This window comes from Pyxicephalus adspersus, chromosome 7 (genome assembly GCF_032062135.1).
Source record: "Pyxicephalus adspersus chromosome 7, UCB_Pads_2.0, whole genome shotgun sequence".
NCBI classification, from domain to species: domain Eukaryota; kingdom Metazoa; phylum Chordata; class Amphibia; order Anura; family Pyxicephalidae; genus Pyxicephalus; species Pyxicephalus adspersus.
Genome location: NC_092864.1, coordinates 44,935,323 through 44,952,038, shown reverse-complemented (window position 1 = coordinate 44,952,038; position 16,716 = coordinate 44,935,323). Strand labels below are relative to the sequence as shown.

The 16,716-nt window shown below is 36.5% G+C and overlaps 1 protein-coding gene across 2 annotated transcripts in view; it reads right to left on the bottom strand.

Annotated features, from left to right (window-relative positions):
- CSRNP3 (cysteine and serine rich nuclear protein 3) overlaps positions 1-16,716 on the bottom strand; it is a 66,796-nt gene that overhangs the window by 12,880 nt on the left and 37,200 nt on the right. Inside the window, exons 1-2 of one of the 2 annotated variants that reach the window (XM_072418275.1) lie at positions 9,302-9,574; positions 2,655-2,825 (exon numbers count right to left, since the gene is read on the bottom strand). In XM_072418275.1, the coding sequence (XP_072274376.1) occupies positions 2,655-2,802 (148 nt within the window). In that variant the 5' untranslated portion in view covers positions 2,803-2,825; positions 9,302-9,574. Of the gene's footprint in view, positions 1-2,654; positions 2,826-9,301; positions 9,575-16,716 lie in introns of those variants that run through there. The other variant, XM_072418276.1, reaches the window with a different exon arrangement.

The following is a 16,716-nucleotide window of genomic DNA, read 5'->3' as shown; positions in this document are numbered from 1 at the left end:
TCTCAGCACCCTGTCTCAGAACTCATTTCAAGAATGCTTGGCCCCAATACAAGAAGTGGTCTGATTCTTGGGAGACGTTAAATAGAACAATTCCCTAATGGGTAAATAAGGAAAACTGGGCATCACAAGGCAGAATATATTTGTATGCAGGCCACTCTAGAAAACAACACATGTTATGCTGAACTTCCATGACCTAATAAACTGAAAGCCAATGAAAGAAATGGGTAGACAAGTAATGTTTGGGGAGCAAAGGACTAGATGCTGAAAGTGGTCCAGACAGAAGCCCAGTGTGCAACAAACTCAAAGTAAGCAATTATAGTTAAGGAAAGAGCTTAAGAGCCTGTAAAATATAATACTGAAAATACTTTATAGGACCCATAAACTCCAATAATGCTTGAAAGTAAAGTTAGACCTTGAGACTTTGAGAACAGAGTGTGTGCAAAATTTGTTTTTATAATTAGCATTTTTTATTATTCTGTTTTTGGACTGATAAAGCGAGCTATATTTATATGCTCATATGGCGATGCTTTTCTCCAAGAAATGACAGGCTTATTATACAGAGACTAACACTATATCTGCAGGAGCCAAGCTGCAGACGAAGCCAAATGCTGCTTTGTGATTGGCAGGCTGCCACTAAGCTCCTTAGAGGGTAAACTGCCTCGCTCTCACTTCTGGAAATATTGCTTTGTACATTACATGCTCCATGTGAAAAGGCAACACACTGCGCTTTGACCGGTGTTCCCACTATCTAATTAACATCCTGTTGCAGGGATTATTATTTCCACGTACACCAAACACCACATCTAACTGTAAAAGGCCTCCAAGTTTACAGCTGGAATATTTTTTTTCCTAGAATAGAAAGTAATGGAACGTAAAATGTTCATTCACTAATGCACTGCAGAGAGGATTAATTATGTTTTGTAACCAACTGTAAATGATTACCAAATCATTACTGAAAAATAAATTTTAAAGAATAGTTTTTGCCCTCATATAGGTGGTTTTATCTTGGGGTGTTTCTACAGCCAAAAAGAATCATATGTCTGCAATGGGGCCCAGCAGTAGTGGTGACCCCAGCTATATAATGATTTCTCAAGGCAGCCATTGCCTCACCAAACAAAAGTTACACAATGCAGAGAGCCTCTATAGATATATTGCAGTGTCATGGCAGCCATTTCTTCACCTCATGAAAAAAAAAAAAAAAAGTCACAAGATTCAAAAAATGCTTGATTAAGACCCATTAATATACTGCAGCTTATAAACTCTTAGATGTAGTGGCTGTATTATTTTGTAAGCTTACTCTTTAATCCTGCCAGTAGCACAGCTTCTGTCCAAGGGTAACAACACTTGCTCACCATAGTGTATGGAAGAGTAGCACTGTCATCAAATGGCGATTAGTGTGTAAAGCTTACAATGTACACTCCTAACTCCATATAATGGAGGAAAGGGAGGTTAAGTAGCCTTTAGAAATTACTGGAACAATGGCAAGTATCAAACATCATAAGGTCACCAAAAGAGCTTTTCGTGGTATATATACACCAAATCAAGAGGAGAGCAAAATAGGTTCATAGCTCGTGTTTTACACACACTTACACCTTTTTAGGTTTCCAATAAACTCTCAAATAAACTAACTAAATACTTTCAGATTTCCTATTCTGTGCCTCAGCGGTCCTTTAAACCAAGATTTTCTCATCTAAAGTGTTTGGGGGGGGGGGGTCAAGTGTTTATGGGGTATTAAACGATCCAGTTCATGCCTATATACTTGACTTTGACAGCCTTCCAAACTCCTACATGCTGCAGTTTTGGGCATAGTAGAAATAAAGTTCAATAGTAGGTATCACAGACACTTACGGTACTTTGGAATTTAAATTGCACCCACAAAAAAAAGAACACAACAGTCATTCATGGTCTTCATGAAAAAAAACAACAAATGAGCACCAACAAGTCTTTAACTTTCTCTATTCTCCATTGTTGGGAGGTGATTTATATACACATAAGACCCTGTGAGAATGCAATTGTATGGGTCATTGGTATTATCATCTTTTGAATGCAGACTAAGTTATGTCTGGCATTCTGAAGCACTCTAGAGCAGACAGAATTCCATTCTTTTTGTTTCTCTCCCAGACCTTTTTGTTGAGATACTTATGAAGCTCCATAATGTCATACTCTTTATGATGGAAGCTTCAGACAATAAGTGGGAACTTTAGCAGCAAACAAGCCGTTTACCCTGGCACTGTTAAAGGGCATTGGGACAGTAAGCTACTAGTTGATTTAATTCACTAGTGTCCACTCCATCAAATAGTAGTCAACAGAACTGTGTGCGTCATACCAGAAAAGGAATACACTTCTGCCAAACATGTATCCATAGAAGTTTACTTTCATGTCAACATTTCCATCCCAGCTCATTGTATGGAGGGAGAGGTCCTGATGCATTTTTAGCAAAGAAAGAATTGGCTTGTGCCATGCAGGTTTGTATATTGCAAGTAATAAAACGTCATAATGAAGAAGAGTTGAGAGGTCCCGAACTTTGACTTGGGATGAAGGGTTGTTCAATGTCACCCTTGCTACAATTCAAATTCCTGATGTTCTTCCCAATTTGTAAACCCAAGTCTAGCAAGCACAAGACATATATTAAACCCCTTCCCCCCCAAACTTACGTGTAGGATGACTTGAGCTTGATGGGTTGATACTGTCAAAACTGTCCCCACTTTCACTACTGGATATGTCTTCATCCGATTCCTGGATGGAAGAACAGGGTGAAGATCCATCGACTTCTTCAAATTTCCTCTTCAGAATTCCACTCATAGCTGCAGTGCTGTCACATGTGTCTGTGGGAAAGAAAAGGTCATAGTAAATTAAAATAGACTATGTGAGCAAAAGTACAGAAAATATTAGAAAAAAAAATTTCATCAATGCCCCCCCCCCCCCATTTACTTTTATACACACACTGGGGTCTATTTGCAATGTTTTTAACAATGATTCACCCAACTGTCACAATCTTGAGCAAAAACATTTTAAATAATATAGTTTTATAATATAGTGTAGTATAGAATCCTTGATGAGCAATTGTTTTTTTTCCCATGTGCTTTAAATTTTATTTAAAACAATTATGTAAAGAATATCATTTGTAAAGAATATCTATTGTCTAGAGCTCTTTTGTTATTTTGTATCCAGTCCAGAAGGTAGGCCATACGTTGGAGTGTGTGATTCCCTCTAGGTTCACAGCTGCTTCATCACAGAAGGTAAGAACTCTGCTGATATCACTCCGTTTAATCTTCGGGAACAAAACATTGATTTATTTACATTCTCTTTGCGCTTCATGTTCTGCTTTGGATTTTATCACTATATAAAAAAAACACTCACACACATTTATATTTCTAGTCTAAAAGTATGTGTGCATGTTTAGCTATAACACATTCCTGAACTCAAAAACAAAATGCCTCACAGGTTTTTAGATGGCACCCCAAGACACCTGCTGACCCACCTGCCTTCTGTGTAAATGTGGTAGGGAGCCCATAGATTTGAATGGGTTGTTTGAACTCAATGTACAGCATTCGCTGCATAGGTCCTTTTTCTTTAGATAATCTCATCCTAAATAGAAAATCCTGACAACATCCATCATGCCACCTTTTCACAGTGTTAAACAAGTGGTTTTTCTGTAGGGGTTTGACATGCCTATCACAAGGGAGCTTTGATGATTTCAGAGCTACAGGATTTTGCACATCTTGCTTTTTAAGTATTTAGATAATTGGTCCAGTTAGGCTTTAATATTTGCATGATGGCCTGAAAACTTCGTAATAACTTCCCAAAATCACACTAGATAATGAGCAAGTTAGCACAGAAAACTAATTATGCTCTTGCACTGGATTACTGATTCCAGTGCCATACCTGGGTTGGAACAGTGGCGGAATAGCCATGTGGTGGCTGTACAGGGCCTTTTATCTAAAGTCTTAAAACCCATCCTAGGTGTTTAATCCAGCTCAGGGACTCACTATATAGTGAGGACAGAATAAGGATAATCCCATCCCCATATCTTTCACCATTTAAAACAAATAAGAAACGAGAGCTGTTTTATTGTAGGTATAAAGTAAAAAAAAAAAAACACACACCACACTCAACATGTAGCAATTCTCCTACAATAATACCTAGTTTTGGCAAGTGTGCAAGTGTCAAAGGTTGGATTCTTCAGTAATTAATACATTTCTACACCCTTTGTCTACTCTAAGACATATGACAGCAGTTACACTTTAAAGAGAAAATCCTAACTATGTTTTAGCTTATTCTGCCAGCAAATTTATTGGCAAGAAAAGTAAAAGCCACTGCAGGCAGCAAATAATACATCCTATTAGGGTTTCAGTATAAATGCCTACTTTCAAGGTCACCACTATTCAAGACAAATAGATGATGCAAAAAAAACAAAACAATTATATATATATATATATATATATATATATCTCAAGCGTTGAATTAAAGCAGCTACATTTGTTTCACCTGCATCCTTCTGTGATAACATTTATATTATTCTTTTGATTACTGTATCAGGTGTACATGTGTTCAACTTCCATCCATGTGGACATTAAACTTCAGAGTCACTTTATACATAAATATGGTGAATGGTTTGCTTTCAGCAAGCAGTGTTTCTTTGTTAAAGCCGAAAACACAGGACTACACAAGCTCAATACATTGCAACCCACTGGAGCTATGCCTGGGATAGGCTAGTACTCTTGGTTGGGGTCCCTAACTGATATTGGGTATTGTATAAGAGGATATAGCATGAAAAGAAAGTACCGTAGTTGAATTGTGTTAGTTTCATTAACATCATATATTTAGTTTGTTAAAAGTGTTTAACATTCATGTGTTTCACAATAATACATGTAAATAAGACGAATATCTACTTTACATTACAATGCATTAACTGGTACCTCATTTGCATACTAATTACAGACCAAGGACAGATTTTGATTGACAGGCAGACGCTAAAATCCTAATGAATCCAATATTATTATATTGCCTGTTATTATTTACTAGTATGTGTTGTAGAAAGTACCTAAACCACCAATTGGGTTTGAAAGGGGCAATCTGGTGTTCCTTATAATTGACCCAATTCCTTCTAATAAAAATTGCATGTTGTAGCATCTATGGCATGTTCATTTTTTTCTGTATGCAATTAGGTTGCAGCCAAAAAAAAAAAAAAAATTGAAGTTCCTTTACTTACAATATAAAATTATATAATTAAATATACAATTACTTACAAAATATATCTATAGTAGCCTATTGTGCGTGTGTTTTCTAAACATGGTGTGGAAAAACCATTTGATCTAGATGAGGAGTAAAATGATAGCTAGAGGGGCTTTGGAGTGCAATGCTTACAGCCTTAAGCCTAATTTGCATAACATCAGAAAATGGTTCAAAATTGAATTTTCAGTACTTTTGCGGTGACTTTATTACTTTAAGTGCTGCCACTCCAAGCAACCAATCACATTATATTTAATATTGGTCTGACTATAATAAAAAATAGAGTGCAACCAATTATCATTAAAACAAATTAGTCAAAAATCAAATCACCACCTAAAAAAATCCTAAAATTATTTGTCTAGTTTGATCATTTTTGGAGGAGTCTATTTTCATTACCATGAGTTGCCTATAACCAGTTTCTTTCCATGTTTCTATGAAAAAAAAGATGATTTATTGCATACAATACAGAAAGGTTTATTGATTCCACTGACTATGATAAAATATATGTATTTGTTTGAATGTATTTTTCATCTAGTCAAGAGCACACAAAATAATTCACATGGAAAGTGATAAGTTTTAATTCTACAAATAAAACTAAATCACGTATACATTTAAAAAAAAAAAAAAAAAAATGCAAATAGCTTTGTTACCATTTACTCTTACCAGGAACTTGTTATACATTCTTGCCTAATTAACAAAGGACCTCTTCAGAAGTGATCCATAGTACTCCCTGGCTCATTGAGGATAATCATGTGGATTTCTGGACAATGTCTTTTTGAAGCACAGTATGAGTTACATTCTTTGGACGAACCAAGACATTAGTTCTGATTATTCAACAGACATGCAAAGGAGAGCTTAATTAACATTTGACATACAGTTCTCCATGTTGGATATAATAGCTAAATCATATGAATGTTTTCTGATAATTAGCAGAACATGCCAAGCTCTGCCAAGTAAGAGAAATCAGCGAAAATCAATTTTTAAACTGGTAGATTACCAGTAAATATTTAAGTTCATTATTTTATTACTATATATATATATATATATATATATATATATATATATATATATATATGTTTTTTTGGAATACATTAGCATTTCTGTGTACTTCTTGGCTAAAAGGAAATGTATTTTTTTCTTGTCTATTAGATTTTATTTTCACACACTGACCATTACAGCATGATGATCACCCACAAGATAGCAGATTGCTTCATAAGCTTGCAAGATCTTCTGACCTGAGATAGAAGGGGGAGGGAGAGCTACAGAGCAGTGCAGGCAGGCGCCAATGTCTATTATAGCATCAAAGAACAATAGCAACTGGGGCTGTTTTTCCAACCTGTCCAAAAGGGTTCCTCTCCCAGGCTCCTAGCTGTCAGGATCCTGTCTACTTGCCACCATAAGATCACACAACCTTTCAGCCTACGGTCTGCACAACCTGAATTTGAAGTGGATTATAAATAAATAACGCTTGCTAGTCATAAATCTGCTACCCTATGCTTTATTGTCGGAGCAAGGCTTTGTAAATCCACAGTTCTAACAAAACATTTCTACAATATACTGCACTATGTGTAGATATGCTATTACCTTTCACATATGCATCTTATACATAAGCTCCTGCTTGCAAGTATTGTGACCAACTAGAGCCATAGAAAAGGTTAATGATTAAGTTAGCACACAATCAGAAGTTAACCATATGGACTGCCCAGCATTGTAAAACACGTCGGCATCCTAGAAGTGCCTACATCAATTTTCTAAATCTAGCAGGGAATGGGAAGTATGGCGAGACCAGTTATGCAAAAAAGTAGACATATCCATTACCCTTGCAATTATTCTTGGTCAGGCTATTTACACGTCAGAGAATTCTAGCATGATATAAATGGTAGTGCTTGCAGGGGGGGGGGGAAGAGAATCTGAATTGTGTACAGGAGGTCCTCCAACATCACAACAGCACATTGACGACCAACCGATCAGATATGAAAGCGGTTTGCTTCTATGGAGGAGAGCACAGCAGGGTGCCACTCACTTGTCCTCCCCACTCCATTGAACAGACCGGCACTGTGTGTACAGCACTCATCTGTTCCATCTGTCATTGGAAATGATCGTTCCAAGCTACAATGCTCTGACGTCTGTATGGGGCTTTATGTATCTGTGGCCAACCAAAAAGATATCACCAAGGGAGAATTTCCCATAAGACAAGACTCTCTTGTGTACCTTTGATGACCACATCTATCTTAGGTCCCTCTTATTATTATTATTAAACAGGATTTATATAGCACCAACATATTACGCAGCGCTGTACATTAAATAGGGATACACTTAAGTTAATCAAACTTTGCTTCAGATCACCTGACATTGAGTTACAATAATTATCCTGATCTGCCTTTTATTTAAGCAGCAGATTGTTTATAAGTAAGGGAAGAACAAAGTCCAAGTAAAAACAACAGTGGATGTTTTTTTTGCATCCAGCACAAACAAATACTTAGCTTTGAGAGATTTCAGATGGGACCTATGCAGTGTGTGAGAAAAAGAATGGGTTTACACAAAGCTACAGAGGTCAGATGTATACTAAAAAGCTTACCTGGTTGGTGTTCTGATACTTGCATATAATACTTTCTGAACCCCCTATCCAAAATGAGTAGACTCAGGTGTACAGCTAATTGCAAGCTGCAGGCTTGTTTCAGGTGTGTAATACTACTAAAATCAAAGATTTACAACCGAGCAGCTGGGTCTCTTTAGAATGATTTTAGGAACAGCAGCTTTCATAGCTGCTCAGTATTAGGGCCACTATTAGTTCACAAATTATTAGTGCCTGCTGCAAATCAGTTTAGTTCACTAACCACATTGGTTATAGACATTGGCCAATTCTGTTTGTAAATGGATTACCACCATTACCAGCATGCTTTGGTGTTGGAATGGTGGTATCTGGCAGAGGGAAGTCCTCCAGCATCAATTTCCTTTGCAGCTCTGAGGTGTTAAGGGACTGAACGCCAAGAGCCACAATGGAAGCAGCTGCTGGAAGACATGAAAAATATACCCTGTATTTTAGAAGCCCGCACCTTTCCCCATGCTAGGCAAAACAATGCAATACCATGCCACCTTTCCCTGGGTACATCTTTGTTAGCACACAGATACTTTGCCAAGCTGAGCCCTTGTACCTTCCCTTTGCTGCCCACTTCAAATATCTATCTGCATTGGTTAACCCATGTAAGAGCTAACAGAATATTTTTCCTGGCACCCCAATGTATTAGTGGCTATTGATGGGCAGCTTAGGTGAAATGCACTGTACTTCAGGAAGAAGGAGAACAGATTACCATATACTTGCAAACACATGATATTTCAAGGGTCTAGGAAAAAAATAGAAAAGTGACAAGACTCACTAAAAGTTGACTCAATTCTACATCCTACACAAAAAAACCCTAATATCTTAAATGTCTTAACTCAAAAAAGTTCTAAAATAAAAAAAATCTTCCACAAAAGGGAGGTAGAATACTTACATCTTGGACAATCTTAGTAGCTAAAGGATCTTTATTATTTGCCCTGATTAAACTATAGCACCCATCAAAAGGACTTCCATTTAGACCATTGTGCCACAAGTCCCCCACCCTTCCATGTCAATCTAATTTTTACCTATAGCTACTCAATATGGTTTTTCTTTACAATTACATTGTCTGGAGAGAAAAAAAATGAAATTTTGTGTATATATATATATAAATAAAAAACACACACCTTCATGTGTGTGTTAAATCACTTTTTCTACACCACAAACCACCAGAGACTAGCCTACAAATGTACAAATAACCACAAAAAAAATAAATAAAAACCTGCATTGGTAGTAATTTTTACACACACACACATATATAAATGCATGCACTATTGCCTCCATATAGAGAATAGGCCATTCCAGCAATAAAATATACAAACGTATTCTAAAATTTGCATTCACATTCAGACATCAATGCAATCGACTATAACCACAGCAATTCCTAATGCAAGCTGCTTAATAACTGATCCAGCAACAGCATTTAGTTTATAGCAGAATATATGATATAAATCATCAGAGACCACTGACCTGTTCACACTGCTTTTCCCCAATCCATGCACTTTTCCTATGCACCGCTTCTAATTACAATCCTTGGAATCTTGATGATTACAATTTTGTTAAACATAGAAATCTCACAGATGTGAACTGTCTTTCACATAAAAATAGACCATTTTTTTCCAAGTTTCCCAAAGCAATATTTTATAGCTGCTAGCATATGCTTTATTGTTCACTGTCAAGAGCTCCAGCCTGCACAAAGACTCATTACCTACTGCTTGTGGAACAGCTACACAATCTCACTGAGCTTGCCTGGATGCTGATCACATGGGAGGCTTGTCTAAAAAAAAAAAAAAAAAACCCAGGCTTCCACTGATTTCACTGTCTAGGGATATTTTTATCAGCTGAATCTTAGCAAGAGGAAGGGCTGGCAAATCAGGCAAGCTGTTTGAAGTCATTAATCCATAGCAAATAATGAAGAAGCCTAGAACGACATAGTTAGCACGGATATATATGTATATAGTGTTTTTATATCTATATATATATATATATATATACATACATATAAATATATATATAGTCTGAAGTAACATGAATGAGTCTCAATTAAATTAGGAAAACAGCCTTGTAAAGCAACCAATCAATCAGTGAGATTCCCAGAATTTTATTGGCATTTTATTGTACAATAAAACACGCAGATAATTATTTCAAGGAAACACACATTCAATGATCCACGAAAAGGTTTGATTTTTCTTTTATTTTCAATGGAACATAAATATTGATTTGTCACTGATATAATGCATGTATTGGAACATGCGTTCCTTTTTTTTCTAAAGCTGTGATTATTGTTTTATTACAAAATAATTGCTTGATTAGCTCAGTGGTTAGTACTTTTGCCTGCAGCATTTGGGATCCAGAATCAAATGTCAGCCAGGATACTACTTGCATGTTCTCCCTGTGTTTGCTTGGGTTTTATTCCACATCCCCACAACATACATTTAGGTAAATCTCTCCCCCATCCCCAGATTGGCATTAGATTATGCTAATGACATAGGACTAGGGGCATTGGACTGTGAACATGAATGCTAAATTAAGCTAAAAAATGACTATAGACTTTGTAAAGCCCTGTGTAAAATGTTGGTGCTATATTTATTCAAGATAATACTAGAAATAATAATTAATGATGGATGCTTAGGGTTTTATATTGTAGTGTATCTTATGGTTTCATATTGTAGTGCTTGGGGTTTCATATAAGTGTATCAAAAATCAATTTTTTTTTACACTTTTGTTTAAGAATGGTTAGAGATTGAAATCCCAGTCATGTTTTCATTGATTTTCTCACTAAGGCACACCATTCTCTGCATTTGTCCTGGTGACTATTGCCTGACGACAGAAAATAAGGGAAATTCCGAAAAATTCAAAGTTGTCACAACAACAGAAGTAGACCTATAATTGGGAACTGATTTAGTAGGAACTATCTCAGAGAGTTTCATTCAAGGCCTTCAATGTCCGACCCCATGTGTCATGTGATAAATAAAATATTCTTCTACAATGTGGCATTAGAGGTAGCTTGGTGTTTACTTTATCTTTATACATGTGTTTAAGCTGTACAAACCATGAATGGTGACTTCAGGTTTAATGAACTATACAGAGCCTTTTCTTTTAATGAGGGAGACTTGGATGCAACATCAAGACTGATTTTTATTAGGTAGAACTTCTTGTTTTTCCCATAGCAACCAGTTCCTATGCAGCAAGAACCTTGCACCTAGATGGATCTACCCCCAAGACTCCAAACATGCAATATCTTTTTGTCATTGAAAGGGATCCAGAGCCCTAGACATATCTATTTTACATATCCAGTGCACCATTCTGCACCAAAATCAGGGTTGCAAAGTGTCCAGTATATTACTGGCCTGGAAGGCCAATAGGGACTATTGGGAAATATTGATTAGGAATAATTATAAAACTGGAACCAAAATGAAAGGTATTTTAGCTAGCCAATGTGGCAACCTTTAATGTAAACAAAGCCTACAAAATTACCATGAGCAAATATAATGAAGGCACCATTTACATTGGTTGCCATCATGGGCCTACAGTATATTGGTTGTGTAGGAGTACAGTCCAGAATATAGGTTTCATGTTGCACACTATTATAGTTAGTGATATATGAATTGGCCAAGGTTTGGTTTAATGAGGGTTCTTTGAATTTGTCTCAAACCCTACAATTAGCTGATGAAGACAATGGAAGTGGATTCTTGTTGGTATGTTCTGGATTTTTTTAAGGATAACAGGCAAACTAAAATAAATGCAAGGTATGCTGTACACTGCCATTTCGGATATCTATTAATTCAAAATAGATTAATTAAAAATAATTATTATATACTATAGCAATGCCTAAAATAACATGTGCCCCCTTAATATTCCAGTAGCCAGGGCGAGGGCTAGATGGTGGAGGGTTCGGAGATACAATTAGGAATTTGGTCAGCCAGGCGGATAACGCATGGGGTCAATTGAGTTTATAGTCAGGAAGTCAAGGGTCGTGCCATGCAGCAGACTTTGGAAGGTTACCTCGATGCGAAGGTTGGCAGGAGGAAACAGGAACAGGAAAACAGAATCACACTCTCAGCAGAAACATAATGCTAAGGCTAGCAGCCTTTTGGATAAGTATCCAACTTTTGCCCACCCCTGCCATGTAAGAGAAGGCAACACAAAGCACCCGTAGAGCAGAGGTCACCAAAAGATGCCCGGTGGGTTGTACCTAAAATGTTATGTGAACAGTAATCCAATTGCTGAATGGATTTCATGGTGAAATCATTTTTAACAAAATCACTCCACTCGTTTCTAAATATTAATTCATGTTTAATTGTTTTTTTCCTTTAAATAGCAAATTATTTGTGAATGTTACAGTATATTTCATAAAGCAAAGCCTGATGTATTACTGAAGTATAAACATGGATAGAAATAGTAATGTAGAAATGTCTTGCATGGAAGTATTACCCAATAGAATAACATCCATTTCAGTAGAAGAAACATTTTGTACTCTAGTCACGTTTCAAGCAAGCAGTGAATGCTTAAAAAAAAAAATTCTTGTCTGTATGAGCCCTTTGCCTCGCTGGAGTATTTTTCCCTCTGAAAGCTTGAGCTTTCTCTTGGATTAATTGTACATCCTATACAATATCGACGACTGGCGCACACCACTCATACATTAATGTATGTAGCCCATTCATTAGGAAGCTTGCTGTCCTTGTAAGAATCTCTCTCAATGATGGAGGGGAGGAAGGGAGTAAAATATGATTCATTTGGCATTCTCTGTTGTGTATGAAATATGCGTGGGAAGGATGTCTTATAGAGCAGCTGATGAGAGCAAAGAATGCATGGAAATGAAAGTTCATAAATGAAATGGTAATAATGAACAAAATGGATTAAAGGGTTAATTTTATACATTCATTGTAGCAGAGTGTTGTACTGTATTAGCCATCCATTCTTGCACAAAGTTTGGAGTTAAAGTGACAACCTTTACTGACTAACTAAAGTGTTTAGAAACTCACATATTACACAGACTTATAAACTAAGATGTTATAGTAGCCATTACTACTTGAGTGTCAAAAATTCTGTATTTTTAAATGCTTATGTTTGCCCCTTTTTGTATGTCTTGGTATAAATATAAATGAAAGAATAATATGTTATTTTTATATTTTAATATATTATATTAATACAATATTATAATAAAATATAATATAAAGGACCATTTTCAGAATTGTTTAAAGCCTAAAATTATTATTATTAAACAGGATTTATATAGAGCCAACATATTACGCAGCGCTGTACATTAAAATGTCTCCGTAGGCCCACTTCTACCCTAACACATTTATCTCTTAAACATTGAATTCTCAAAGTTCACCCATCTTCATCTCTCTCTTTCAACCCATCACGAATTAGCCACCATTCTATACTATTTCCCACTATTGTATAGTATGCTCCCCAGCCACCTAGATTGTAAGCTCAATTGGTCAGGGTCCTCTTCTTCTCTACAGTCATTGTTCTATCATCATCAAGTCAAGAGGTTTTTTCATCTGTAGCCTCTATTTATTGTACAGTGTTGAATAAAATTACGTTATATAACACATGTCCTATCCCGGGGGGACAATACTCTCTAATAATTTTAAAACTGCAGAGTGCACGGGTAAGTAACTATCATGGATGGGGACGCGGACCCACAGGCTGTGGGAGCCCATTTACTGCTTCTACCTCTACTGCATATGATGCTGGATGAATCCAATCTAATTTCAAACACAGACAGGTTAATTGCCCCCCCCCCCAAATTTACCTTAGACAGTTTTATTGACATATGACTATGGTAGGGACATTAGATTGTGAGCCCCTATGAGGGACAGCTAGTGACATGACTATGGACTTGAGTGTACTGCTTTATATTTTTGTAAGGACTTTGTGGCCCCATGTCATTGGGATACCACATAATATGGGAGGATGGGGTGTAAGCACAGGTTACATGTGGCCCGAGGGGGAGGGAGAAAAAACAGAGCTTCCTACTGGGACCCCTACCTGTTTAACCCTTTTTGGAACCACATCCCATTCCCTCTTCTCTCCTCGGGTGCCTCCCTTTTTGTTTTGACATGTATATAAAGTACTACTGAACTAGCAGAAGTGTAAAACTGGAGGTGTACCATTTGCTTACATACTTTGTTGAAGAAGCAGTTGTGAACTATAGAACAACTTCCCCCTATGTCATTGAGATGGGGTGGGGGTGTGGCAGGCAGTCACTGCTGGACTTTCTTAAAGTGGAACTAAACACATTTTAAAGAGTAGTGAGCTTCTGCCATTTTCAGCAAGTATGCTGTAAAATGCAATTCTAGTGTGGCCAGACTGCTGTCATGACATACCACCAGGGGTGGACTAAGTGGAAGTGGGTTGAAAAACCCTGGCCATCATTTAACTTAAAAGACTAGTGACATCTAGTGGCTGAGAAAGCATACTGCAGGGGACAGTGCCAAACTGAAGTAGAGTCTTGCAGCAAAATCTGTTAATATCTGTTCATTTATTCTTTTAATGGCTTATTTATTTTTTTAATTTCTTCTAGCCCAGATTCTGCTTTAAGTTTACAACAGTTTTATCTCTGTAAGGGAAAAACATGCATACCTATAAAAGTATCTGCAGTGTTTTTAATCACAAAAATGACGGCCTTGCTTCCCAATTAGGCTTTAGTTTGAAAGATTTCAGCAAGTGTATTTGACAAGCCTACCTCATTACCATCAGAACAGAAGCAGGTAATATTATGCAGCAGGATGAGTTAGAAGGGGGACTGTATTTTTTTGCCTACCAAACTGGAGATTCATTTGAAATATAGGGTAGGTTCACAAACCCATGAATTTCAGACAGTGTTATATCTGCCCTGTTATAAATTAGAAGCATGAAAGCACTTGCTCCCAAAGCTCCCGGGCAAGATTTCTGTTGCCTTCAATGTATTTCAGAAAACAGCAGGCAACCGCTATATGAAGTTGTGCTATTTTTGTATTGCTGAAGAAAATGAAGCGTAGATGAACAAACCAGCACTGAAGACTGTAATATTCAAACCCATCCTTGAAGTGGATCTTGCTTTATGATAATTGTAAATTCTACATTTCTAACTAGGTTTTTAAGACAACCAATGTATTTCATATACATGCTTTATTCTGCAGCTATTTTTAATCCATAGTTTCCTCTTTGAATATTTCTTCACTTTGATGTTTCCTGCTGGTTTTGCTCTATATAATTTATTGACAATGTTCATTTATACTTTAATTATCATTATTATTATCTTGTATTTATATAATACCAACATATTATGCAGTGATTTACACAGTCCATAGTCATGTCACTAGCTGTCCCTCATAGGGGCTCACAATCTAATGTCCCTACCATAGTCATATGTCATTATTACAGTCCAAGGTCAATTTAGGAGGAAGCCAATTAAACTAATTGCATGTTTTTAGAAATAATTTTACATTCTATATGCTCAGAACAAAATGACAGAAAGAAATACTAAGTGCAGGTTACAGCAGCATCAGTAGAGAAGCAGTGCTTAGCAGAATAAATTCGAAGAAAATTTGGCCCATCCTTATGGCAACGTCCTACAGGGGTTTTGTGCTTGGTTGTAAACTCGCCTCGCTTCTGTTACGGATATTACAGTGCAATCCATAGGCAAGCCCTGATAAAGGTGTTGGAAGACTGAGGAATATGCAACATTTCAGCAGGACCTGTATTTTACTTAGAGGAATCACTTTATTGTTTAGTGGTAGGTATTGGATGGTAGAACCTTTACAATTTGTTTTTGCTGCCTGGTGCAGCAGTTGTATATATACAGAGAAAATGTTATATATCATTTGCCGAGTAAAAGTAGATCTGATAATTGTGTTATGAATTTGTTTGGTAGCTTTCCACTGTTTTTTTTTTTACTGTGTTACCTTCTCTCTCTGTTCCTGTATCATGTGTTTATATTGTTCTATTTCATACTACCTCATTAGTTTTTGCTTTGTCTTGTATGATTGCTGAGTGCATAAAAAGTCCAAACTTTTTTTTCTAATAATGGGTAGAAGGTGGAAGGCTTATAACTTCAGTTTCCCTGTTTCGGAATCACACTGTTGGTCTCAGTACAGAAAGTAATAAACTTTGCACACACACCAGACGATTGTTGCATGAGGTGAACAGTTGTGCTTGTCTCAGGTGAAAATCTAATGTGTTCAGTAGTCCCCAGATGCTGTTTTTTATTAATGAATGATAGACCAGAAACCAAAAATGACCACTGTGTTTTCTTATAAAGGACACAGTAGGTGCCGCTCGCTCTTCCTCTCCACTCTTTACATGCAACAGAATGGCGCTGTGTTTACAGGGCTCGTTCATTCATCTCTAACTGAAAACAGTCACAAAAGTTTCCCTTAATGGCAATCTGACATCTTTCTGATATCCGCATAGGGCTTTAGAGTTGTCACAAGAACAGGATACAAGGAAAAATCCTCCAATGAGTAAACCTGTTTTATTTCAACATTCTAGCTGTGTTTTTGAACAAGAATGGGAGAGAAATTTCCCCTGATAGGGCACTGATAGAACAAAACAAATCATCAGGCTCCTAACCATACCCTGTACAAAAAAAACTGCTTTTCTTTATTTTCACTTTTTTAAATTACTAAATTGAATATTTTTTTATAGAAATCTATACATAAAATCAAAAAGATATCTCTCTGTTTTTCATTTCTGTTTAGTTGTTGGAAGGGATAACCAAGAAGGAAGAGAGGAAAATGGATTTGGTTCCAAAAGAGAGATAGCCCCTCCAAAGGAAAGAAGTTTAGAGTTATAATAAAATAAAAGGACAAGCTAAAAATAATTATTTTGTTTTATTTTTCTTTAATATCCCATCATTTTGTAATAATGCAACTTGCATACTGTTGATCATG